This window comes from Balaenoptera physalus, assembly GCF_965194825.1.
Source record: "Balaenoptera physalus genome assembly, chromosome: 5".
Taxonomy (NCBI): Eukaryota; Metazoa; Chordata; class Mammalia; order Artiodactyla; family Balaenopteridae; genus Balaenoptera; species Balaenoptera physalus.
The window spans coordinates 122,893,292-122,920,325 of record NC_138884.1 but is presented as its reverse complement, the minus strand read 5'-3'; the positions used below and the strand labels follow the sequence as shown (position 1 = coordinate 122,920,325).

General features: G+C 38.1%; 1 protein-coding gene across 9 annotated transcripts in view; it reads right to left on the bottom strand.

The window, feature by feature from the left end:
* Positions 1–27,034, bottom strand: part of ALPK1 (alpha kinase 1) — a 125,100-nt gene that overhangs the window by 53,795 nt on the left and 44,271 nt on the right. For 5 of the 9 annotated variants that reach the window (XR_014263912.1, XR_014263913.1, XR_014263914.1 and 2 more), the window contains exons 3-4: positions 7,745–7,924; positions 1,396–1,550 (exon numbers count right to left, since the gene is read on the bottom strand). Coding sequence is in view for 5 of the 9 variants with exons in the window: in XM_082462759.1 (XP_082318885.1) it covers positions 1,396–1,550; positions 7,745–7,865 (276 nt within the window). In the remaining 4 variants the exon portion in view is untranslated. Of the gene's footprint in view, positions 1–1,395; positions 1,551–7,744; positions 9,183–27,034 lie in introns of all 9 variants that reach the window. The other 4 variants (XM_082462761.1, XM_082462764.1, XM_082462762.1 and 1 more) reach the window with 2 other exon arrangements.

Genomic DNA, 27,034 nt, shown 5'->3' with positions numbered 1-27,034 from the left:
TATACACACTACAGTTTTTGTTCCATTCCACTTCTCCACTAACAACAAGCACACTTATTTAAAACCCCTGGTTCACCACTGAATTCGTTCCAAGTATTCACTTTCCTTTGCCTACGGTCCTCAGTCCGCTTCACCTCGGGTGTTTGTTTTTTGGAGGGCTGGAAAGTTTTGTGGGGGGCAGTTACTGTTCCTCCAGTAACAGTAATGACTGGACAACAGTAATGACTGTTGGAGTCATTGTCTCCAACAATGCTGTTATATGTACATAGATTAGGGGATCTTCCCTGGATTTTTGTTTTAATAGGTAAAAACAATGTCTATATCTATACATTTATTTTGGGATGACCCCAAAACACATTCCCATGTAAACCAATAAAATAAAATTTTGGGAATATTGTCATTGCTTGTAATGCCTGGTCTCCAGAGAAACGTCTATATTTTATGTGAGAAAAAAAATACAAGCTAATAGAGTTTCTTCTTTGATAATCATCTAAGAGAATGTAGGGAAAAAAAACACTATCAGAAAGGAAAATGGCACTCCTAGTAGCATCCCCAGAACCTAAGCCTGAAATCTGAGCTCAAATCTGAGTTCATGTGTTATTCTTGAGGCTCTCTCATATCTGGGGTAGAGGTACCCATTTGATTAGTTTCCAATAAATGAGTTGAGGAATAAGCATGCCAATGACTTTGACATGATACTTCCTGAACAGTGTGAATCATGAGGAGATAAGGGAGTGAACAGGATTCCAGGCAGGGCTCAGGGAAGGGACATGCCAGACCTCAATAGCTTAGACAGCAAGTCACATGGATGAAATAGTGGTGAATTTATTTTTTTTAACCTACCCAACCTTTAGAAAGTAGTATTTCAAAATAAAAATGCTATGAGGCATGGCGGAATCAAAACTACTGCTTCTGGCCCACCAAGAATATGCAAATAGGGACTTCCCTGGCAGTCCAGTGGTTAAGACTTCGCCTTCCAATGCAGGGGGTGAGGATTCAATCCCTGGTCGGAGAGCTAAGATCGCACATGCCTCGCAGCCAAAAAACCAAAACATAAAAAACAAGCAATATCGCAACAAATTCAACAAAGACTTAAAAATATATATATATATACTTTTTTAAGTCATGCAAATATTTCAGCATGACAGGTTCTCATTGGGCCCACTGACCACCCTTCTTCACTTGTACTTGATTTGCCTTTCCAACAGAAGGTCTTATGGGCAAGCAAACCCTCTTAAAAAGCTTCCCCCCCACACACATTAGTCAATCTGGCAGAGCCGACCATAAGGGTAGGGGCTGTTTTATGCTTCAAAGAAATTTAATCTATTAGACCACTTAGAGGCTAAATGCCTCACTTGGGGGTGTCAGAGGAACAGGTGGTGTGGCTCTTCCTACCAGTAACTGCTCCAACCCGGCGCCAATCACATCCTGCAGGTTTGTTTTGTCCTCTGGGCCCACAGCTTGTTTGTACTGCCACTTTTCAGGCACGAAGGGCCACTTCATTTCCTTTGCCTCCTGGATCAGGGTTCTTAATTCGCTGGGGAGTGAAGCTGAAAAGGTCAGAGTTCAGGTAAGGAAATTGCAGTCAAAGAAAAGGCTGTTGAGTTACCAATGTTATGATGAAGCACCTCAGTGGCAAAAAATTTTTTTTCCTACCTCTTGCTGGCTGGTCTAACCTGGTGGTTCTGACTCAAAGAATAATAGCAAAAAGCTATTTGTCAGGGGTGGCCCTGGTCTACCTTGCCCTACAGGTAAATTGGGGTAGTCAGGCATTAAAAAAGGTTTTAGCAGGAAGTAAAGCACTTCAGTGACTATCTCTGCATGAAGAATCAGAGAAAGGAACGAAGGAAATATTATTTTTCCTGTAAAATGAGAACAGGACTGAGATGGAATGGCATTTGGGGCTTGTGGCAGCTGGGTAATGCAGAGAATCAATCTGTACACCCTCTTTTTTTCTCCTCTAAGACCTCACCTCACCTCAGACTTTCCCTGTGGACTACATTTGAATATAGACAATGAATGCAAAAAACCCATATCAATTTATTATGAAATGGCCTTGTTTCACATTAGGAGATATAGTTAATCTCTTAATAGACATCAAACCTAGTTAATTATATAAGTCAACAATCTCCTATCCAAACTTGGGAAACCCGAAAAGCTCTGCAAACTAGAAGGTTTTTTTTTTAAGTTTGGCACCCGAACCAGACTTGAATTGACTAGAGGCTATTTATAATCTTGTTACAGTGAGATTAGTCAACATTTTGTTCTGAAAATTTTAATGTTTGACTGTATATGCTGCCCCAGCTTCTACTGGAGTGTTAGTATAACAGACGGTATATACACCATACTTCCCTTTCTAATATTTGAAAAAATCCTGAATTCTGCAGCACATGTGATCCCCCAGGGCTGTGAATAAGGTATCACGGACTTGTATATATGACTGCCAGCTATAAATCTCCAGGTGCTTGTCTTGCAGACATCTCAGACTCAACATATCTAAAACTGAACTCATCACCTTTTTTCTAAATATTGTATTTCCCTCTCTGTTTTCTATTTTGATGAATGCTACTACCATTCACTGAGTCACCCAAGTCTGAAACCCAGAAGTCGGTCTAGACTTTTTGTTCTCTCTTCCTCCTTGAACCTAATTGGTTATCAAATTCTGTGGATATTAAAATCGATTTCTTCCTTTTAATTATCAGTAATTCTTGCCTGAATCATTGTTTTCTATCTCCCCCCATCCATTTCATCTTCCACACTGCTGATTCCCATTTTGCTAAAAACAAGATGGACCAGGCCATTGCTCTGCACAAAATTCTTCAATGCTTTTGCACATCCTGTCCTCACTGTTTGCATTGCCTTCCCTCAATTGCCTCATGACCAAGCTCAGGCCCACTGACTTCATTCAGCATTCAATGCAAACACTGCCACTTCTCATCAGCCCTGCCATGATCTCCCAGTGGAACTGAGATGTCCCTCATGAGTGCTCCCAAACCCACAGGTGCATGCTCCTTTCAGCGTTCACCCCACTGCTCTCTAGCCACATCTATCCTTTCATTGAACTGTGGCCTGTCAGCTCCCTGAAAACTGGCATCACATCTTATCACTTTTGTAAATCACACCGTGATGGTTAAAAGAAAGATTAGTCTCATGTTTACATGAGACATGCTAAATAAGACAAAAGAGATATGACAAAGAGAGTGGAAAAAAAAAAGAAGAGAAGGAAGAAAAGCTAACTTTGCCTTGGTTCATGATGTCTTTTTGAGTCCTTGCCACCAGCTGGGCAAATGTAAGGAAGTCTCCTGAGGGGAAGGACTGCTTGGCATTGAGGGGATAATGCATGGGCTATGTCAATGAATGATCGATCTGGACTGACTACTAAGGATAACTTACAAGTATCACACTGAAACCATTGTCCCCCCACCCCCTGCCCCATTCAGTAACCCAGAACTACTGAGCAGCCTCTGTGCAATGGCACTCCCCCAGTGAAAGCAAAACCATGAGGCTGGAAACCTATGTGGTCACAATCTCCTCTTACCACCACTGACATAATTTTAATCTCTGAAAATGTTTCCAATATACATATAGAGAAAATTTCTTAAATGATATTTCTAAGTAGTCATGAATAGGATGACTATTCAGTTCTGTTTGCTTAGGACAGTCCTATGTAATCATAGTGTACTTAGTAATAGTGCTTTTTCACTCTCAAAAGTACTTCAATTCTGATAAATTATTTGGATACTCTGTCCATGAGTGTCAAGCTCAGGAGTCAAAGGAATAGTTAAATGACAAGAGAAATGTGATTTCTGGATTCACAGAATTTCACTATATTTTGGCAATGAATAGCTTTAAATATTTTCAAAATTTCTTCATGATGATCTATTTGTTACAAATCCTTTTTTCCTCCTCATACCACCCTTTCCGTACAGATCGTGCCAGAACATGGATAGTCCACTGGGAAATACTGAAATAAAAGATGCCTCTGAAGTCTGTTTTAAAAATATATCTCTTTTTGGTGGTGGGGTGGGGGAGGGATAAAGTGGGAGTTTGGGATTAACATATACACACTACTATATTTAAAATATAGTAGTACAAGGACCTACTGTATAGCACAGGGAACTCTGCTCAATATTCTGCAATAACCTAATGGGAAAAGAATTTGAAAAAGAATAGATACATGTATATGTATAACTGAATCACTTTGCTGTACACCTGACACTAACACTAACACAACATTGTTAATCAACTATACTCCAACTTAAAATAGAAATTAAAATTAAAAAATTTCAACTCCTTTAAAAAAAAAAAAAAAAAAAAAAAAAAGACACTATTAAACCAATGAAAAGACAAGCTACATATTGAGAGAAAATATTTGCAACGTATGCAAGGTATGTCAGGTATGATGACATATCTAACATATATAATGACACAATACAACTCAATAATAAATACACTAACAACCCAATTTAAAAATTGGCAAAAGATTTGACTAGACATGTCACTAACGATAAAATACAAGTGGTTTATAAACTCATGAAAAGATGGTCAACCTTAAGAGGTGTGGCCAAGATGGTGGTGTCGGAAGACGCTGAGCTCACCTCCTCCCATGGGCACACCAAAATTACAACTGTTTACAGAGTAGCTATCTATGAGAATGACCTGAAGACTAGCAGAAAAGATTTTCCACAACTAAAGATATAAAGAAGGAATCAAACTTATATGTGGAATCTAAAAAATAATACTAACGAATATATATGCAAAAAAGAAACAGACTCACAGATACAGAAAACAAACTAGTGGTTACCAAAGGGAAGAGGCAAGGGGGGAGGGGCAAATTAGGGGTATGGGGTTAAGACATACAAATTACTATGTATAAAATAGATAAGCAACAAGGATATATTGTACAGCACAAGGAATCACAGCCATTATCTTATAATAACTTTTAATGGAGTACAATCTGTAAAAATACTGAATCACTATGCTGTATACCTGAAACTAAAATAATATTGTAAAACAACTATACTTCAATAAAAAAAAATTTTTTAAATAAAAACAAAAAAGAACAAAAGAAAATAAGACAACAACAATTAAAAAAAAAAACCACAATGAGAAACTACCCCCCTCCCCACTTAGAACAGCTATCAGTAAAAGAGACAATTGCAAGTGTTGGCAAGGGTGTTGGAAAACTGGAACTGTCACACATTGCTGTGGGAAAGGCAAATGGTGCAGTCACTTTGGAAAATAGTCTGGAAGTTCCTTAAAAAGGTAAACATAAAGCTACCATTCACTCAGCTATTCCATTCATAAATACTTATCTATGTATGTCTATATATAAACTTGTATACAAATGTTAATAACAGTATTATTCATAATAGTCAAAACACTAAAACAATCTAAATGTCTATCAAGTGGTGAACAGATGAACAATATGTGGTATATCCATATAATGAAATATTATTCAGCAATAAAAGAAACAATTCACTAATATATTCTACAGTATGGATGAGGGTCAAAAATATTATGCTAAATGAGAGAAGCCAGATGAAAAACACTATATATACTGTATGACTCCATTCACATGAAATGTCAAGAAAATGCAAATTTATAGAGACATTAATCAGATTAGTGTTTGCCTGGGACTGCAGGTGTGAACAGGAATCAACTGCACTCAGGCACAGGGTATTTTATGGTGTGATGAAAATTTTCTAAAATGGGACTGTGGTGATGGTTGCACAACCCTACAAATTTACTGAAAATCATTGAATTGTACACTTAAAACTGACTGAATTTTATGGTATGCAAATTATAGCTCAATAAAGCTCTTAAAGAAATGAGGGAAACGGAAAAAAAAAAAAAAAAAAAAAAAAAAATAAAAATATATCTCTTTTTGGATTTCAGTTCCTTCTCTATCTCAGGGGGTTAGAGTTGCTAGGACTAGTCACCCATGCTGATTATGACAATTTCTGAAGAAAAAGGATGGGGTTGAGAGGAAGAGGGAAAAGAATAAAACCCATAGTGTTCGTGTTCGAGTCCACCGGCTGGCCCTGTCGCCTTAAGTGACCCTGTACTAATGCCTTTCTCTGGGAGCACATGCGGGTGATGACATCAGTGGCGGTGGCAGCCCGACCCGTGAGCTAGAGCTGCTCAGAAACCACCTGCCAAGGGACAGGCTCCGTGTCCAGACTGTATCCAACCGCACTGATGGTGCTCGGGTGGACCACGCAACGCGCAGTGGCGATGGGCGAATGCTGAGTTTGTCAACAGCTCAGCACAGGGTTCCTCCCGCAATGGTGTACTGGATTCAGCCGACCCCAGCAGTCAGCCCCCGATGGAGCAGTAGCCTCCTCTGCCTCTCTGATCACTTACTTCCCCAAGCAGCTTACCTGAAGGGCCATGGCTAATTGAGTGATTTTGCAGTCATGATTTGCCTTATCTGGAACTAAACTGATTATTTCTCCTATTCTGTGGCACTTGGGAAGAAAAAGAAAATGAAAATCCTTCCCGACTGGGGGCTCAGAGTCTTCACTAAGGAGAACACAAAGCTTAAAGGAATTTGGGCTGAAGAGACAAAGGACATGATGTAGTAAAAGGAGAAGAGAAAAACTTCAGGAGAAATAACAGAACACAACACACTGCCCCTGGGGAGAACTAGGACCAGCACTGCAGCAAGCAAAGTTAGACACTGATGTATCTGGCTAGTAAAGAAAGAAAACATTAAGGCTATGAAACAACTGGACACGGGGCATGTTATCTTGAAAAGAGCATGGATGACAGGTTACAAAAAATTAGACTTCTAAAGGCACCTAAAAGTTCTCTTATAAAAATATATGTGCCTATATACAAGAATGTGGGAAAAAGACTCTCCCAGAACCTTTTCGCATTACATAATCAACAACAACAAAAGAGATGGGGAGTGTGCATTTTATATGGGGATCTTATTTCTGTAAGGAATAGCAAATGACTAAAAATACAAAGAAAAATATTAAAAGCACATAAAAGGGACACACTGATAGAAATGAAGGGAAATTTATCTGAATGCTAAAAAGAAATCTAAGAAGGCTGCCTCTTCAAAACTGGCTAAAGAAGAAATCAGAATTGCTTTAACTTTCTAGACTTTGTGATTGAAACTTCCCAAAAAATGACTCATCTAAAACTATGAATGGCACAAACTATGAATGAGCAAAAAAGCCAAATTCTTAAACCCTGATAATGATACAATAAGTATTTATCAGTATGAGTGGATTTATTTTACAAATGGCATGTAAATACAAGATGAGAAAATGTACTGATGATCAAAAAAGAGAGATGGGACTGATGAGATGACATATTTGTGGAAACTGTAGAAGTCTATGGAAACTGATGAGGCACAAAAGCCTAGTTTGAAAAAAAAGTATGTGCCACCATTCAGAAGTTGCTTCAATTTTTTAATAATTGAAATTTACGTGCACCAGCCCACTTGGACCCTTTGTTCTTCTTGAACTAAACTGTTTCTTGTGGCCTCATGTTTACTGAAGCTTAAAATTAGAACTGACAGCAATTCACTGCAACAAAGTGGGCTTCCTCCCCTGCCCATCCAGCCACAGCCCATGTCCCATTCATGCCCTAGAAATCCACTCATCTCTCTGTGGTCATCTGCCAAGAGAAGAAAAATAGGGCAGAGATGAGAATGTGTTGTTCAGACAGGGGAAAGGAGAGCAAACCTGCTGCTCCCCACTCCCCCCGGCACCTCCCATCAGGACCTCACCTCTGCACCGCTGGTCCTCCCTCTTGTCCTCCTCTAACACATCTGACGCCTCCAACAAGAGCTGGTCCAGCACTTGCTTGCACTCTTGCAGTAGCACAGCTACAGCTTTTTGATTATTCATGATGATTACCCTCCCTCGATGACGAGTCGAGTGTCCCTGGGTCTACGGTGATCAATTACCTAGGAGAAGACATCGATTCTCAATAAAAGAGCCCCTTCAAGCCTGAGGTACCTGGTGAACAAAAGAGGGGGAAAGATGATTAACTGAAGCATCATCAATTATCTGTAAGACTCAAGCAGGGAGGGATAATAGAGCAAACACATGAAAATACATGACAGCCCCTGCGGACTTTCTTAGGGGAGTGTGTGAAATTACTGCAGGGCCTGGTCTAGATGGGCAGCACCTCGAAGTCATCAGAGAGCAGAAGGGAAAGGGTCCTGGTGCAGACCTGGTTGCCCACAGTGAAGTCAGTGGAATCACATGGAGCCAAATGAAATGAATATACCCTATGATTCATGTATCTTCTGAATACCTCATATCAGTGCCTCTGGATCCCAGTGGCACCACACTTTCTGCCTCTCTGGAAGTCTGCAGGAAGCATCTGGCTAACAGTTCTAATATTCAGACACAAGCACATGGTAATATGAAGTTTACCACTCTCATAACCCACTGCTGATTTCCCCTGTGCAGTATTCTTTATGGTATTTAGCATCATATAATTTGGACCAAAATAGGCAATGACAGATGCCAAACTTAAAGCTCTTCACTGCCAGGCACATTGCCAAATAAAATAAAAAAATGTAATCCCAGAAAACCCAATTTCCTAGATCTATCATATGGATAGATCTACTTATATCCCATTTAACACATATACAGCTGAGAGACTTCTTATATAAATATGAGTATACTGTAATGAGCTACTGCAGTCAAAGTAATTTCAGGAACAAAATAACCCACTGGCTGTACAAAAATGCCTGACAAATACTGAAAAGTCTCTTGATTAACAAATCTTTTTTTTAATTGAAGTATAGTTGATTTACAATGTTGTGTTAGTTTCTGGTGTACAGCAAAGTGATTCAATTTCATATATATATATATATATATATATATATATATATATATACACATATACATACATACACACACACACATATATATATATATGTTCTTGTTCAGATTCTTTTCCTTTATAGGTTATTACAATATATTGGGTATAGTTCCCTGTGCTATACAGTAGGTCCTTGTTGTTTATCTATTTTCTACATAGTAGTTAAACAAATCATTTTGCTTGTTTTCCTTTTATTAAAGAATGTACATTGTAAACAAAACAAAGGAAGTTATTCTCTTTCTGAATTTGCCAGAATAGACAGTGGAGCTGCTGTCTGGTTGCGACACTCTTGTACGGCATGTAGAATCTTGTTACCAAAGCAAGAGACTCTGAAAGGGAAGCAGGTACAACAGATATATGAATGATCTACTCCCTCTGTTATCTAGCGGATCCATGCAACACAATATTTTACTGTTTTAGTAATCATTAAAAATATTAAACCAGTGAATTATTGTGTTGGTGTTGGGGAAAATGTGCTCTGCTACACAACGGCCTCACTTTAAGAAACTGGTTTTGAATTTGAAATAGCAAGAAAGCATTTTTCTATCTTTTTTCTATTCTATGACTTAACAGGAACAGAAAATGAAGGATGAGCTGTGAAATCTAAACTCTGTAATTTTCATTCTAACCTGAATTTTATCCTCGCTGTGCTTTAGGTTTTCATTCACACACACACACACACACCCACACACACACACAGATAAAAGTGCCAAAGCAAAGTTTTAGGATGCAACAGACTTGTTTCATGAAGACAATCATGTATTCGTTGATGAAGAACACAAGCAGAGTTTTCATACAACAGTCTTGTTACTTGAAAGAGCATTCACATAAGTGAAGTCATGAAATTAGTTACTGGAAGCATTTAAACATAAATATAAATTTAATCTCTTTTCTGTTTAAGATATTTCATAGAGTATCCCTGCATGGATTGGGTTGTTGGACTAAATGGTTTTCAGTGTCCCTTTTAGCTCAAGTGTTTATGTCAATGTTTTGTGGTACAAGCTGACCATTAGCTTGCCTTTCTATGAAAAGAACTAAACAGTAAGGGCTGGTCAGAGAGTTAATCAGTAGACTAGAGTGAGCAAGAGGCCATGTAGCAATGATGGCCCATTCCCACCATTCCCTGAAAAAGGGAGATGGTGGCTATAATGGAAGGTTCGTATGGAAATTGAGAAATGCAGTTGGTGGATGAGAAAGTTAAGAACAAACTTTGCTTGGAATGAGTTACGGGTGAGTAGGACTCTCACTTTTCTTCAAGTCCTAAATTAAATCAAGAAGGGAGTTCACTTTCCCAGGATCCTTTTTTTAGGACTTCATATAGAAAGAGAGGTATAAAAAGAAAATATAAAGAGCTCATGCACAAAGAAATAAAACTGCACTATAATATAATTTTAATAGCATATCACCCCTTTGTCTAAAGGCTTATAGTAATGTTTTATTAGTGCTGTATCATCCTCTTAGGGTAGACAGTAGTCTTCCATTATAAATTTTAACTGCTTTGTTTCTGTTAATATTTTAAGCAGAGAGAGTATGTAGTAAAGAAAAGAAGACCTAGAAATAGGAAAACTAATATACATAATAGTGCTCAACGACTAATTCCACTTCATTCTCTGCTATTAACTATTTGTGAGACCTCTGAGTTTCACTTTTGAGATTCACTTTTCTCATCTATATTTTGAGGGGATTGGTTGGGAACAATTGTTAAAATGTTTCCAGGTCTTAAATTACATGCTCAGCAGCAGTTTAGATAGACCAGGTTGTCTATCTAAAGAACAGACAGACTGAAGAATATCTGATATTTATTTACTGAAAAATTCCTGGCTTTTTTCAGAACCCTTAAGTATAATATTTTTATGTATACTTTTCTCTGTGGGCTAGAAGTATGGGCTTGAATCTTAGAGGCTGATTACTAAATATTCTTCTTTGCTTTTGTTTCCTCACTTGAAACCCTAATTCCTGATGCACAGGATCATAAATCTCTTCCTTTTGTCTAAGTGCTGTGAAAGAGAGATAAGATACATGGTTTTGTGAGGGCAAACAACAGGACTTGACCTAAGCATTTGGGTAAGGATAGGGCAGGTCAAGGGGGGCTTCTCTGAGGATGTGATGCCTGAATTAACCTCTGAAAGAGGAACAGGGCTTAATGAAGTTAAAATGGTAGGGAACAGTCCTAACGGAGAAGGAAATATAGAGGGAATGAAAGAAGGTCAGGTTGGCTGAACTAGACATAAAAGGAGAAAGCTGACATGAAGTGATGCTGGAGAGGTAAGCAGAGACTGTGAAGGGCCTTGTGTGCCAGGTAAGGAATTTTGTGTTTACCCTAAGAGTCACAGAAAACTACTGGTAGCAGTAGGAACACAACCAGATTTACATTTGGGAATGATCATTCTGTTTTGAACGTAGTTTGTGTATAAGGGGGCAGGGAGGAAGAGGGTGACTGCAGGGAGATCAGTTAGGTACTTATTGCAATAATCCAGGTGAGAGATACAAGGACTTTGGACCAGAGTGATGATATCAGAGATATAGAAAATTGGACAGATTTGAGAACTGTTTAGGGAGTATATGCACTATTGGCATTGGATGGCTACGAACGGTCTTAAGGATGAGTCCCAAATTTCTGCCTCACCATAGCTCAAAACTGAATAGATGATGTTAGCGTACTTTGAGACAGGGAACAGAGATGAGAAAAGACATAAATACATCTTCTATTTCTAGCAATAAAGATAGTAAGGAAGCTAAATCATACTGTTCAACATAAGCAATCAAATTTTAACCAAGAAAGCATGTCTAAAAAGGAAGAAGAGATTCCCAAGATAATGAATGTTTATTACTTGTGACTTCCCAAACTATACCAAAGATACTCTTTATACTTTTTGAAAGTTATAGCATTTCCCCCTTTCCCTGTAGAATTCAGAAGAGACAATAGGAAGAAAATATTGTAACATGAGAAACACTATGGAATCCAACCATCTGTCTAGACTTGTATGGTTCATTGTTAGGCATAACAGAGGCTGGAGCCCAGGAAATTTTCCTTCAGGCAACAGTCCTGCTGAAAATTTTGGTCAGCTTCATTTATAAAAGAACCATTTTCAATTTTAACACATATTGATTTTTGCCCCCCTGTACTGTGATGCTCTGTGAGCTATACATTATTTCTAAATTGGAAAATGAATGTTTCCCAATATTTTTTATTATCTATGAATTATTTTTTCTATTTTAACGTCCCCCATATATTTTTTCTTTAAAAATCAAATAGAAAGAGACCAGAAAAAGCAATCAAACATGCAAACAGATAACTCTAGAATAAGTTAGGATCATACACTCTAAGGCACACATGCACACACATAGCCAAATGGTTATGTGTTCATACACTCTGTGTTTGATTTTGGCATATGAATACTTTAGTTCTATTAATGACTAAGAATTTAGCTGAATAGCTGATTTATAGAATAATTGGCAAGTCAGCCATCATTAGAAAGAAGCATGTCACTGGATTATTCAAAGCCCCATTTCTTTTGGCATTTGTGTTTAAGTTTTTTTCACTGGACAATCAGTATACTTATTAGGGGGTAAATTAGGGAAAATAAAAGAACTCCAAAGGTATTCCATGGTCTACTGGCTGCCACCTTTGTAATAAATGACCAGCCAACTAGTGAGAATCCTTAGGCTTGAAGATGTGGGGAAGCATAAAGAGGTAAAAGAGATGACTCCTACTGTCAAGAAGTTTACAACGTAATTAGAGGAATAAGACATAAATATATAAAAAATGAACTATTCAAAGCATATCACACACGACTGTATTCTAAATGCTCAATTTAAATTATCTTTGTTGGAATTTAATTAATGGTTGGTTAAATTTATAAGCAAGTTTACAGAGCTCATTTAATTCATATGCACATGAATAATTATACTAAAAATACTTTTTCATCTACATTCAAAATTATGTACCACATTGTTTTTAGGAGAAAATATATTCTGGTCTCCAACATAGAACAACAAGAATAAGTTTCTCTAATCAGGCCCCAGCAATGACAATCCAGCCTTTCCCACCATTTCACCCTCTTCTGAGCAACACCACACATCAACTCTGACCATATTACCTCTTGCACTGATTGGTGGTCGAAATGGGTAAATAAAAGGAGAAAAAGAAATCTGGTTGGAGAGTAATACAACTGTGCAGCTTGGTTAGATACGTTTGGGTGACAGCCATTTGTTAGCATTTTAGAACTGCATGAAAAGGGAGAAGGAGAAGGCAACTTCTAAGCCACCAAAAACCTAAAGGGTAGACTTCTCTTTCTAGCAGTATGGAAGACTGTATGCTCTGACCAACATTCCTGCTGAAAACAACTAAAAATGCTGGAAAATCGTGTTAAAATCTCTAAAATATATCAATGAAATGGCAAAGAAGGAAGGACTACTCAGAAGACACAAATCAAGTAAAAGCTGGAACCGAGAAAGTTAACACAGAGGCTAGCGTTTGCCTTGAGTGTATTTACCAAACACTGTGAGTTGAAACTGGTTTTCACTATTTTGGAACATGCGAGGATAGGAAATAAAACCAAAGGCTTACCCAGGAGGGAAGTAAAAGAGGAGACTCCCCCCTGCATAAAACTGAGATCCTAAAAGGTTGCACTTTTAGTGTAGGGGTGAGCTAAAAATATATTCTCATCTTCTTCCCCTACCTGCCAGGAAAATTTTCTGTGGCAAAACATGCTGCTTCAAGGAGGAGAACAAAAATTTTTCCCTTGCAAATTTGAAACCACAGGTCTGCAAAACCTCTGTCTGATAATTGGTATTGCTTTTTTAATAGATTTTATTTGCTTATTTATTTATTTATTTATGGCTGCGTTGGGTGTTCGTTGCTGCATGTGAACTTTCTCTAGTTGCAGCAAGTGGGGGCTACTCTTTGTTGTGGTGCATGGGCTTCTTATTGTGGTGGCTTCTCTTGCTGTGGAGCACGGGCTCTAGGCGCGTGGGCTTCAGTAGTTGTGGCTCGTGGGCTCTAGAGTACAGGCTCAGTAGTTGTGGTGCACGGGCTTAGTTGCTCTGCAGCATGTGGGATCTTCCTGGACCAGGAATTGAACCCATGTCCCCTGCATTGGTAGCCAGATTCTTAACCACTGCGCCACCAGGGAAGCCCCATCTAGCTGATAATTATTTTTAAATAAACTATTTACAAATGAGCCCAGGTTGGTGGTTTTCTCAGGCAACTGGTGGAATGAAACATAATCTTCTCTAAAGGAATCTGATTTCAATCCAAGTTTCAAAGACTGTCACCTATAAAATACCAAGAAATATGAGCTCCTGGTCAAAGCTCACAAAATGCGTAAGATAAAAAGAAACAATGAATGAAAGCAGAAACAACAGATAGTAAAATTAGACCTACAAAAGCCTATAGGTAATGGAATTATCAGATATATACTACAAAATATACATGTTTAAAGAACTGGAAGAGTAATGTTGAGTGTATGAGTAAAGAGCAAGAAACTATAAAAAGGTACAAGCATATTGAAAAAGAATCAAATACAATTTCAAGAAACAAAAAACATAATAAAAATTTTAAATTCAGTGCATTGGATATATTTGATAAAATATTAGCTCTGGCTAAAGACAGAATTTTTGAACTGAAAAATACATCAGAACACATCACCTAGAATGCAACAGAAAAAGACAAAGGTATGGAAAATACAAGAGAGATTAAGAAACACAGAGGACTGATGGAAAACCTCTAACATATATTCAGAGTCCTAGATGGAAAGAAGCTGAGGAAGCAGAAGAAATTTGGAGAGATAATGACTAACAACTTTTAGACGAGGAGAAAGACAGTAATCAAAATTCCCATAATACTCAAGCAGGATAAATTAATAAAAATTCATACCTAGAAATATCACAGTAAAACTAGGTACCACAAAAGACATACAGAAGATCTTTAAAATGGCCAGAGAGAAAAGACAGATTACCTTCAAAGAAATAACAATGAATTTATAGATAGCTACCTAAAAGCAAGAGTGGAAACTAGAAGACAGTGAAAAGATAGCTTTAATATGCTAGGAGGGGAAACCATGCAAAACAAAAGTATTTAAAAATAAACATCAACAGTTCCAAACATACCTCTGTAGTATGTACTTTAGATAAAAGGAAAGTGGTCACAGATAAAAGTCCTGAGATTCAGGGAGAAGTAATAATCATAAAAGTGGTAAGTTACTGGCTAAGTATAAACAAACATTGATTGTATAATGCTACAAAAACAATGTCTGTCTTGTGGGTGAAAAAAATAGAACAATACACATACAAACACCAACAGCATATATGTCAGGAGGAAAGTGATTGATATTAAAGCTTTCTGAGATCCTTGAGTTGGTCAGGAGGAGTGGAGACATTAACTTTAGACTATGATAAAATGTCTAAGATAATCCATAAAAAATTAAAATAAAACATTAACTTTGAAACTAATAAAAGGAAAAAAAATGAAAAAAACCAATCTAAAAGAAAGCAAGAAAAAAAGAAAATCAAGAAATATACTTCTAAATGACTCACAGGTCAAAGAAGTCACTATTATGGAAATTAGAAAATATTATAATGGAATGATAAATACTACATATCGAAATGGAATTCAGTCAAAGTGGAACATAAACATATCAATGCTTCCAATAAATATACATGAATTAAATACTACAGTAAAATGATAATGATAGACTAGATTAAAAAATAGCTACATGGATTTAGGTAAGCATAAGAATATGGAAATGTTAAAAGTAGTAAGATGAAAAAAGATATAGAAAAATACTAACTAAAGGAAAGCTGATGTAGCTATATTAATATCAGATAAAACAGACTTTAAGGCAAAAAGCATTAGTACCGATAAAAAGGTCACTTCACAGTGATACATAGTTCAGCTTACCAGAAAGGTATAGCAATTCTAATCTTGCATATATCTAGTAGCATAATTTCAATATATACGAAACAAAAATTGAAAGAATCATACAGAAAAATATGCAACTACATAATAATAGTGGGAAAATTGAACACACCTCTCTTAGAAACTAACATATTAAGCAGATGAAAGTCAGAAATGATATAACTGATTCGATCAACAGAATTAACAAACAGAACTAATAGATATTTATGAAACAGCATACTCAACAGTAGCAGAATACACATTATTTTGAAGCATACCTGGAACATTTACAAGAATTTAACACCTGCTGTGCCATAAAAGAAATCTCAATAAATTTCAAAGGATTAATATCAAACAGATGACATGAACTAAATGACAAAAGAGAGGAGGGCCCTGAACCAAGATGGCAGAGTAGAAGGACATGCTCTGGCTCCCTCTTGTGAGAACACCAGAATCACAACTAGCTGCTGGACAATCATCAACAGGAAGACACTGGAACTCACCAAAAAAGATACCCCACATCCAAAGACAAAGGAGAAGCCACAATGAGAAGGTAGGAGGGGCACAATCACAGTAAAATCCAATCCCATAACTGCTGGGTGGGTGACTCACAGACTGGAGAACACTTATACCACTTCACAACTGGAGTGAAGGTTCTGAGCCCCACGTCAGGCTTCCCAACCTGGGGGTCTGGCAACGGGAGAAGGAATTCCTAGAGAATCAGACTTTGAAGGCTAGTGGGATTTGATTGAAGGACTTCGACAGGACTGGGGGAAACAGAGACTCCACTCTTGGAGGGCACACACAAAGTAGTGTGTGCATCGGGACCCAGGGGAAGGAGCAGTGACCCCCGGGGAGACTGAACCAGACCTACCTGCTAGTGTTGGAGGGTCTCCTGCAGAAGCGGGCGGTGGCTGTGGCTCACCGTGGGGACAAGGACACTGGCAGCAGAAGTTCTGGGAAATACTCCTTGGCGTGAGCCCTCCCGGAGTCTGCCATTAGCCCCACCAAAGAGCCCAGGTAGGCTCCAGTGTTGGGTTGCCTCAGGCCAAACAACCAACAGGGAGGGAACCCACATCCACCCATCAGCAGTCAAGCAGATTGAAGTTTTACTGAGCTCTGCCCACCAGAGCAACAGTCAGCTCTACCCACCAACAGTCCCTCCCATCAGGAAACTTGCACAAGCCTCTTAGATAGCCTCATCCACCAGAGGGCAGAGAGCAGAAGCAAGAAGAGCTACAATCCTGCAGCGTGTGGAACAAAAACCACATTCACAGAAAGATAGACAAGATGAAAAGGCAGAGGGCTATGTACCACATGAAGGAACAAGATAAAACCCCAGAAAAACAACTAAATGAAGTGGAGACAGGCAACCTTCCAGAAAAAGAATTCAGAAAAATGATAGCGAAGATGATCCAGGACCTCGGAAAAAGAATGGAGGCAACGATCACGAAGATGCAAGAAATGTTTAACAAAGACCTAGAAGAATTAAAGAAAAAACAAACAGAGATGCACAATACAGTAACTGAAACGAAAACTACACTAGAAGGAATCAATAGCAGAATAACTGAGGCAGAAGAACGGATAAGTGACCTGGAAGGCAGAATGGTGGAATTCACTGCTGAGGAACAGAATAAAGAAAAAAGAATGAAAAGAAATGAAGACAGCCTAAGAGACCTCTGGGACAACATTAAATGCAACAACATTCGCATTACAGGGGTCCCAGAAGAAGAGAGGGAGAAAGGACCCGAGAAAATATTTGAAGAGATTATAGTCGAAAACTTCCCTAACATGGGAAAGGAAATAGCCACCCAAGTCCAGGAAGCAAAGCGAGTCCCATACAGGATAAACCCAAGGAGAAACACGCCAAGACACATAGTAATCAAATTGGCAAAAATTAAAGACAAAGAAAAATTACTGAAAGCAGCAAGGGAAAAATGACAAATAATATACAAGGGAACTCCCATAAGGTTAACAGCTGATTTCTCAGCAGAAACTCTACAAGCCAGAAGGGAGTGGCATGATATACTTAAAGTGATGAAAGGGAAGAACCTACAACCAAGATTACTCTACCCGGCAAGGATCTCATTCAGATTCGATGGAGAAATCAAAAGCTTTACAGACAAGCAAAAGCTAAGAGAATTCAGCATCACCAAACCAGCTCTACAACAAATGTTAAAGGAACTTTTCTAAGTGGGAAACACTGAGAAGAAAAGGACCTACAAAAACAAACCCAAAACAATTAAGAAGAAGGTCACAGGAACATACATATCGATAATTAACTTACACATGAATGGATTAAATGCTCCAACCAAAAGACACAGGCTTGCTGAATGGATACAAAAACAAGACCCATATATATGCTGTCTACAAGAGACCCACTTCAGACCTAGGGACACATACAGACTGAAAGTGAGGGGATGGAAAAAGATATTCCATGCAAATGGAAATCAAAAGAAAGCTGGAGTAGCAATACTCGTATCAGGAAAAAAGGACTTCAAAATAAAGAATGTTACAAGAGACAAGGAAAGACACTACATAATGATCAGGGGATCAATCCAAGAAGAAGACATAACAATTATAAATATATATGCACCCAACATAGGAGCAACTCAATACATAAGGCAACTACTAACAGCTCTAATAGAGGAAATCAACAGTAACACAATAATAGTGGGGGACTTTAACACCTCACTTATGCCAATGGACAGATCATCCAAACAGAAAATTAATAAGAAAACACAAGCTTTAATTGACACAATAGACCAGATAGACTGAATTGAAATTTATAGGACATTCCATCCAAAAACAGCAGATTACACTTTCTTCCCAAGTGCACACGGAACATTCTCCAGGATAGATCACATCTTGGGTAACAAATCAAGCCTCAGTAAATTTAAGAAAATTGAAACCATATCAAGCATCTTTTCTGACCACAACGCTATGAGATTAGAAATGAATTACAGGGAAAAAAACGTAAAAAACACAAACACATGGGGGCTAAACAATACGTTACTAAATAACCAAGAGATCACTGAAGAAATCAAAGAGGAAATCAAAAAATACCTAGAGACAAATGACAATGAAAACAAGATGATCCAAAACCTATGGATGCAGCAAAAGCAGTTCTAAGAGGGAAGTTTATAGCTATACAAGCCTACCTCAAGAAACAAGAAAAATCTCAAGTAAACAATCTAACCTTACACCTAAAGGAACTAGAGAAAGAAGAACAAACAAAACCCAAAGTTAGCAGGAGGAAAGAAATCATAAAGATCAGAGCAGAAATAAATGAAATAGAAACAAAGAAAACAGTAGCAAAGATGAATAAAACTAAAAGCTGGTTCTTTGAGAAGAGAAACAAAATTGACAAACCATTAGCCAGACTCATCAAGAAAAAGAGGGAGAGGACTCAAATCAATAAAAGTAGAAACGAAAAAGGAGAAGTTACAACAGACACCGCAAAAATTCAAAGCATCCTAAGAGACTACTACAAGCAACTCTATGCCAATAAAATGGACAACCTGGAAGAAATGGACAAATTCTTAGAAAGGTATAACCTTCCAAGACTGAACCAGGAAGAAATAGAAAATATGAACAGACCAATCACAAGGAATGAAATTGAACCTGTGATTAAAAATCTTCCAACAAACAAAAGTCCAGGACCAGATGGCTTCACAGGGGAATTCTATCAAACATTTAGAGAAGAGCTAACACCCATCCTTCTCAAACTCTTCCAAAAAATGGCAGAGGAAGGAACACTCCCAAACTCATTCTATGAGGCCACCATCACCCTGATACCAAAACCAGACAAAGATACTACAAAAAAAGAAAATTACAGACCATATCACTGATGAATATAGATGCAAAAATCCTCAACAAAATACTAGCAAACAGAATCCAACAACACATTAAAAGGATCATACAACATGATCAAGTGGGATTTATCCCAGGGATGCAAGGATTCTTCAATATACGCAAATCAATAATGTAATACACCATCTTAACAAGTGGCACAGTAAAAACCATATGATCATCTCAATAGATGCAGAAAAAGCTTTTGACAAAACTCAACACCCATTTATGATAAAAATTCTCCATAAGGTGGGCATAGAGGGAAGCTACCTCAACATAATAAAGGCCATATATGACAAACCCACAGCAAACATCGTTATCAATGGTGAAAAACTGAAAGCATTTCCTCTAAGATCAGGAACAAGACAAGGATGTCCACTCTCACCACTGTTATTCAACATAGTTTTGGAAGTCCTAGCCACGGCAATCAGAGAAGAAAAAGAAATAAAAGGAATACAAATTGGAAAAGAAGAAGTAAAACTGTCACTGTTTGCAGATGACATGATACTCTACATAGAGAATCCTAAAACTGCCACCAGAAAACTGCTAGAGCTAATCAATGAATATGGTAAAGTTGCAGGATACAAAATTAATGCACAGAAATCTCTTGCATTGCTATACACTAATGATGAAAAATCTGAAAGAGAAATTAAGGAAACACTCCCATTTACCATTGCAACAAAAAGAATAAAACACCTAGGAATAAACCTATCTAGGGAGACAAAAGACCTGTATGCAGAAAACTGTAAGACACTGATGAAAGAAATTAAAGATGACATCAACAGATGGAGAGATATACCATGTTCTTGGATTGGAAGTATCAATATTGTGAAAATGACTATACTACCCAAAGCAATCTACAGATTCAATGCAATCCCTGTCAGATTACCAATGGCATTTTTTACAGAACTAGAAAGAATCATCTTAAAATTTGTATGGAGACACAAAAGACCCCGAATAGCCAAAGCAGTCTTGAGGGAAAAAAACGGAGCTGGAGGAATCAGAGTCCCTGACTTCAGACTATACTACAAAGCTACAGTAATCAAGACAATATAGTACTGGCACATAAACAGAAACATAGATCAATGGAACAAGATAGAAAGCCCAGAGATAAACCCACGCACCTATGGTCAACTAATCTATGACAAAGGAGGCAAGGATATACAATGGAGAAAAGACAGTCTCTTCAATAAGTGGTGTGGGAAAACCGGACAGCTACATGTAAAAGAATGAAATTAGAACACTCCCTAACACCATACACAAAAATAAACTCAAAATGGATTAAAGACCTAAATGTTAAGACCAGACACTATAAAACTCTTAGAGGAAAACATAGGAAGAACACTCTTTGACATAAATCACAGCAAGATCTGTTTTGATTCACCTCTTAGAGTAATGGAAATAAAAACAAAAATAAACAAATGGGACCTAATGAAACTTCAAAGCTTTTGCACAGCAAAGGAAACCATAAACAAGACGAAAAGACAACCCTCAGAATGGGAGAAAATATTTGCAAATGAATCAACGGACAAAGGATTAATCTCCAAAATATATAAACAGTTCATGCAGCTTAATAGTAAAGAAACAAAGAACCCAATCAAAAAATGGGCAGAAGACCTAAATAGACATTTCTCCAAAGAAGACATACAGATGGCCAAGAAGCACATGAAAAGCTGCTCAACATCACTAATTATTAGAGAAATGCAAATCAAAACTACAATGAGGTATCACCTCACACCAGTTAGAATGGGCATCATCAGAAAATCTACAAACAACAAGTGCTGTAGGGGTGTGGAGAAAAGGGAACCCTCTTGCACTGTTGGTGGGAATGTAAATTGATACAGCCACTATGGAGAATAGTATGGAGGTTCCTTAAAGAACTAAAAATAGAATTACCATATGACCCCGAAATCCCACTATTGGGCATATACCCAGAGAAAACCGTAATTCAAAAGACACATGCACCCCAATGTTCATTGCAGCACTATTTACGATAGCCAGGTCATGGAAGCAACCTAAATGCCCATCGACAGACGAATGGATAAAGAAGATGTGGTACATATATACAATGGAATATTACTGAGCCATAAAAAGGAACGAAAGTGGGTCATTTGTTGAGACGTGGATGGATCTAGAGACTGTCATACAGAGTGAAGTAAGTCAGAAAGAGAAAAACAAATATTGTATATTAACGCATATATGTAGAACCTAGAAAAGTCGTACAGATGAACTGGTTTGCAGGGCAGGAATTGAGACACAGATGTAGAGAACAAACGTATGAACACCAAGGGGGGAAAGCCGTTGGGGGGTGGTGGTGGTGGTGTGATGAATTGGGCCATTGGGATTGACATGTATACACTGATGTGTATAAAATTGATGCCTAATAAGAACCTGCTGTATAAAAATATAAATAAAATAAAATTTAAAAGAAAGAACTATCACCAATGACACTGTATGGCCAAAATTCAATTAAGTTGGTAATCAATAATGAAAAGATGACTAGATAAAAACCCTTATATGGATGAAAATTAAGAAATATGCTTCTAAATAACTCACAGTTCAAAGAAGTTATCATTATGAAAATTAGAAAATATTAAAATGGAATGATAAACACTACATATCGAAAAAGTGTGGAATTCGGTCAAAGTGCAATGTAGAAGGACATTTATAGCCCAAATACTTATAATAGAGAAAGAAAGAATTATGGAAAATTAATGAGTTAAGCTTATATAACCAAAACTAAGGAAATGAATAGAAAAAATAAACTAAAAGAAAGTAGAGGAAAGAAAATAAAGAGCAGAAATTAATGAAAGAAAAAAACAAATAATAGGAAGATCAAGAAAATAAAATTCTTTCAAAAGACCAATGAAATTGACAAACTACCGGTAAACTTGATTGGGCAAATAAATCCAATCTTAAGCAAATTATTTTTAAAATCAGCAACAAATGGCTAGAAAATATAATTTAATAAAAATATACCATTTACAATGGCATAAAATATGTAAGTTATAATAAAAACAATATACGTGTATATATAAAGTACCTAAGAATAATTCTAACAATAAATATGCAAGGCATTTAGAGAGAACTTATAAAACTTACTTCATTGAAAGATATTAATGAAAATCTAAATACATGAGGAGATACCCCATGTTAGTGGCATGGAAAATTCAATATTATCAAGACATCAATTTCACCAAGTTAATCTAAATTATTAATGCAATTCCAATCAAAACAAACAGCTCTGTGTGTGCCTGTCTTTGTGTGCAACCTCACAAAATGGTTCTAAAATTTATGTGGGAGAACAAAGTTCAAGAATAATCAAGATACTCCTAGTGAAAAATAACAAGGGAGGAGAAGGGGTGTCATACCAGATGTTAATAATTAATACAAAATGACGTTAAATGATACAAAAATTACTGGCACTAGGATAGACCAAATGGATCTTCTAAATTAAATCAGGAGTCCAGCAAAGGACCCACATACATATGAAAACTTGATTTATTACAGAGCTCAATATATGACACTGAGCTAATTGTTTTTCTAAAATCAATATAGGGACTTCCCTGGTGGCGCAGTGGTTAAGAATCCGCCTGCCAATGCAGGGGACACAGGTTCGAGCCCTGGTCCAAGAAGATCTCACATGCTGCAGAGCAACTGAGCCCGTGCGTCACAACTACTGAGCCTGTGCTCTGGAGCCCGTGTGCCACAACTACTGAAGCCCACATTCTTAGAGCCCGTGCTCCGCAGCAAGAGAAGACACCGCACTGAGAGGCCCACGCACCGCAACGAAGAGTAGCCCCTGCTCGCCACAACTAGAGAAAGCCTGCACGCAGCAACGAAGACCCAACACAGCCAAAAATAAATAAATAAATATCTTGAAAAAATAAAATAAAATCAATACAAGTCAAAGAGCAAAAAGTGAAAGACAAAACCATGCAACTTCTAAAAGAGAATACCTAAAAGAGAATATGTTTATGAGTTTTGGTTAGGAAAGAATTTCTTAAACACTTGCAAAATAAAGCAAATTATAAAGGAAAAGACTGATATATTTAATTAACTGGAAAGATGAGTTTCTGATTAGTAAAAAGTCATCAAAAAAGAAAGTGAAAAGAGAAGTCACAAACTGGGAGAAAGTGTTTGTAAAATATGTAACTGACAAAAGATTTCTATCCAGAATATGTAAAGAATTCCTATAAACCAATGAGAAAGGGACTAACCACATAGTAGAAAAAGAATGAGCAAAATAATTGAACAAAACTTCACACAAGGAAACATGAATGGTCAATCAACTTATGAAAAGTGTCCAACCTCATCAGTAATTTGGATATATATATTCAAACCACAATGAAAAAACCTTCACAACTTCTTGATTGGAAAAAAATGTAAGTTGGATAACAGTTGTCAAGAACAGTCAGTATTAGTTACTCCCATCCACCACTGTTTGGTATTATCCAGTAAAATCAACGATGCACACACACTATGACCCAGTGTCACTCTTAGGCATATACTCTAGGGAAGCTCCTGGACCTGTGTCAAGAGGACATGTGTAAGAATGTCCACAGTGACAGCTTGTAATAGCAAACAAACAAAAGGAAACAATCTGAATGTCCATCAATAGGAGAATGAATTAGAAGACTGAAGTACAGTTCTACACTGGAATAGAATAAGCAAATGAACGAATTACAGTTACATACAACATAGATGAATCTTAGAAATAAGAAAGGAAGTCACAGATGAATACATGCATAAAATTTATAAACATTCACAGCTAAACAACATACACAGGATACAAATATATAAGGTAAAATTACAAATAAAAGGGAATGATAAACTAAAAATTAAGAATAGTGGGGGGGCTTCCCTGGTGGCGCAGTGGTTGAGAATCTGCCTGCCAATGCAGGGGACACGGGTTCGAGCCCTGATCTGGGAGGATCCCACATGCCGCGGAGCAACTGGGCCCGTGAGCCACAATTACTGAGCCTGCGCGTCTGGAGCCTGTGCTCCGCAACGGGAGGGGCCGCGATAGTGAGAGGCCCGCGCATCGCGATGAAGAGTGGCCCCCACTTGCCACAGCTAGAGAAAGCCCTCGCACAGAAACGAAGACCCAACACAGCCATAAATTAATTAATTAATTAATTAATTTAAAAATATGTAGGAGCTGAAAAAAAAAAAAAAGAATAGTGGGGACTTCCCTGGCGGTCCAGTGGTTGAGACTTCGCCTTCCAATGCCAGTTGGGGGTGCAGGTTCGATCCCTGATCCGAGAGCTAAGATCCCAAAAAACCAAAACATAAAACAGAAGCAATATTGTAACAAATTCAACAAGGACTTAAAAAAAAAAAAAAGAATAGTGGGTTTACTGAGGGAAGAGTGAAGAAAATGGTAGGTAGGTATACGGACATAGGAGATTTCAAAGAAAGTGATAGGTTCTTTTACTTAAATTGGTTGTTTGATCTATGGGTATTCACCGTGTTCTGTGTATATTACACCTATTTTACAATTTTTTGATACCTATTTGACATTTAATGAAAAAATTAAAATAAAATGGAAACCCAAGTCTAGGAGTATTGCATAGTTAAGTCAGTTCCCACCCATGGGGCTGGAGCCAGTGATTCCACTGAAAGACAGTAAAAGACATAGGATTTCAGAGCAGGGAGGGGCACTTGCACAGGGATTTTTCAAGGGTAGGATTTGGAATAGTTGAAGAGAAGATAAGGAAAGAAATCTAGTTGGGGAATGAAATGAGCAGAGACTTCAAGGAAGAGATCCTCCTCTTGTGTTGGGAAGTCATGAGTATGCATAGGCTACTGAAGTAATTAATGAGACAGGCAGCTTGAACCATTAGTTTAACAAACACTAGATTGCCCAGAAATTCAATTTATCTTTCATTCCATTTATAAAGAAAATGGAGTGTGCTGTGATTTAAAAAAAAAAAAAAGTGAAATAGATTTCAGAAAATTCTATAAGTGAAAATGAAGTTCTTTGCTATGGCTTTTTTATATCAAGATTTCCAGCCTGAGGGCCACACCTTTTTAAAATGGGAGACTGGAGGCCAAAGCTGCCTCTTCCCTCTTTCGTTCTTGCTATTGTGCCCCACCCTCTCCAGTTCCCTGCAGCTGAATGTGTTTATCAAACTTGACTGCACAGGAAAGTGCAATGAGAGTGTTCCGGGTCACAAACGGGTTACCTGCCGGCCTCAGGAAGAAAGAAGAGGAAAAAGAAATGGCCACAGTTGCAGGGTCTGTTGCTCATACTCCCCGGCTACAGTTACCTACTTCATCAGCCATGGTGACATCTGATGAACTATTAGCCTAGCCCCCATGGCTAGAAGAGCGACATCTCAGGTCAAGGTGAGTCAGGCCTGCCATCTGGTCCTGCTCAGGGCTCCTGTGCTATGACTACCAAATGGTCCTTCTAGGAGAGTTTTCTTTGTATTTCTGTACCCCAAAGAAGAGAAGAGCACTCCCATATACTGACTCCATTACGTCCCCAAATCCAGAGCTGCCATGATACTGGGAGCCATTTGCAGAGTAGGAAAAAAATTTTTTTTTAATTAATTAATTCATTTATTTTTATTTTTGACTGCATTGGGTCTTCATTGCTGCGAGCAGGGGCTGCTCTTCGTTGTGGTGCATGGGCCTCTCGTCGTGGTGGCTTCTCTTGTTGCGGAGCACGGACTCTAGGTGTGCGGGCTTCAGTAGCTGTGGCACGCGGGCTATGTAGTTGTGGTTCGCGGGCTCTAGAGCGCAGGCTCAGTAGTTGTGGCGCACGGGCTTAGTTGCTCCCCGGCATGTGGGATCTTCCCGGACCAGGGCTTGAAGCCGTGTCCCCTGCACTGGCAGGCGGACTCTTAACCACCGCACCACCAGGGATGTCCTGGAAAAGTGATTTTTATAAACTTTGAAGGGCCTTCAATCTGAGGCATATCCTCTGGGAAGCAGATATTGTCTACCCAAATTCTAGGTAAAGAATTTGAGCCATGAAGAGCGGGTGAAGAGGCAGAAGGAGGTCGAGTAACTTGCCCAAAGCCCCAAGCAAAGATCAGGTAAGAATTCAGGGTTCTGACTTGTCCTCAAAACACACCTGCTCCCTTTTAAATAGACATTAGAGTTCTGGAGATAAACTCAGCAAGTGTAATTTGCTAGAAGAGAAACAGTTTTCTTTTAAAAGAGAAATTTCTTTAAAAGAAGAAATGGAGTAGTCTGTGCTGTGGTGGATGAAGCACCTGAAATGCTCTGTTTACTCCTACAGAGTCAGAATGGCAAAGCTGCTGGAAGTCTCCAGGGACGGAACAGGAGGAAAGTCCAGGTGATGGTGTGGTATGTATACGGAAACGGCATGAAGCATACTGTGATATAAAATTGCCAGGGCTATGAAGCATTATATACTTTTGATGAGGCCAGCAAATGCGAGGATTAAGGTTAATTCTG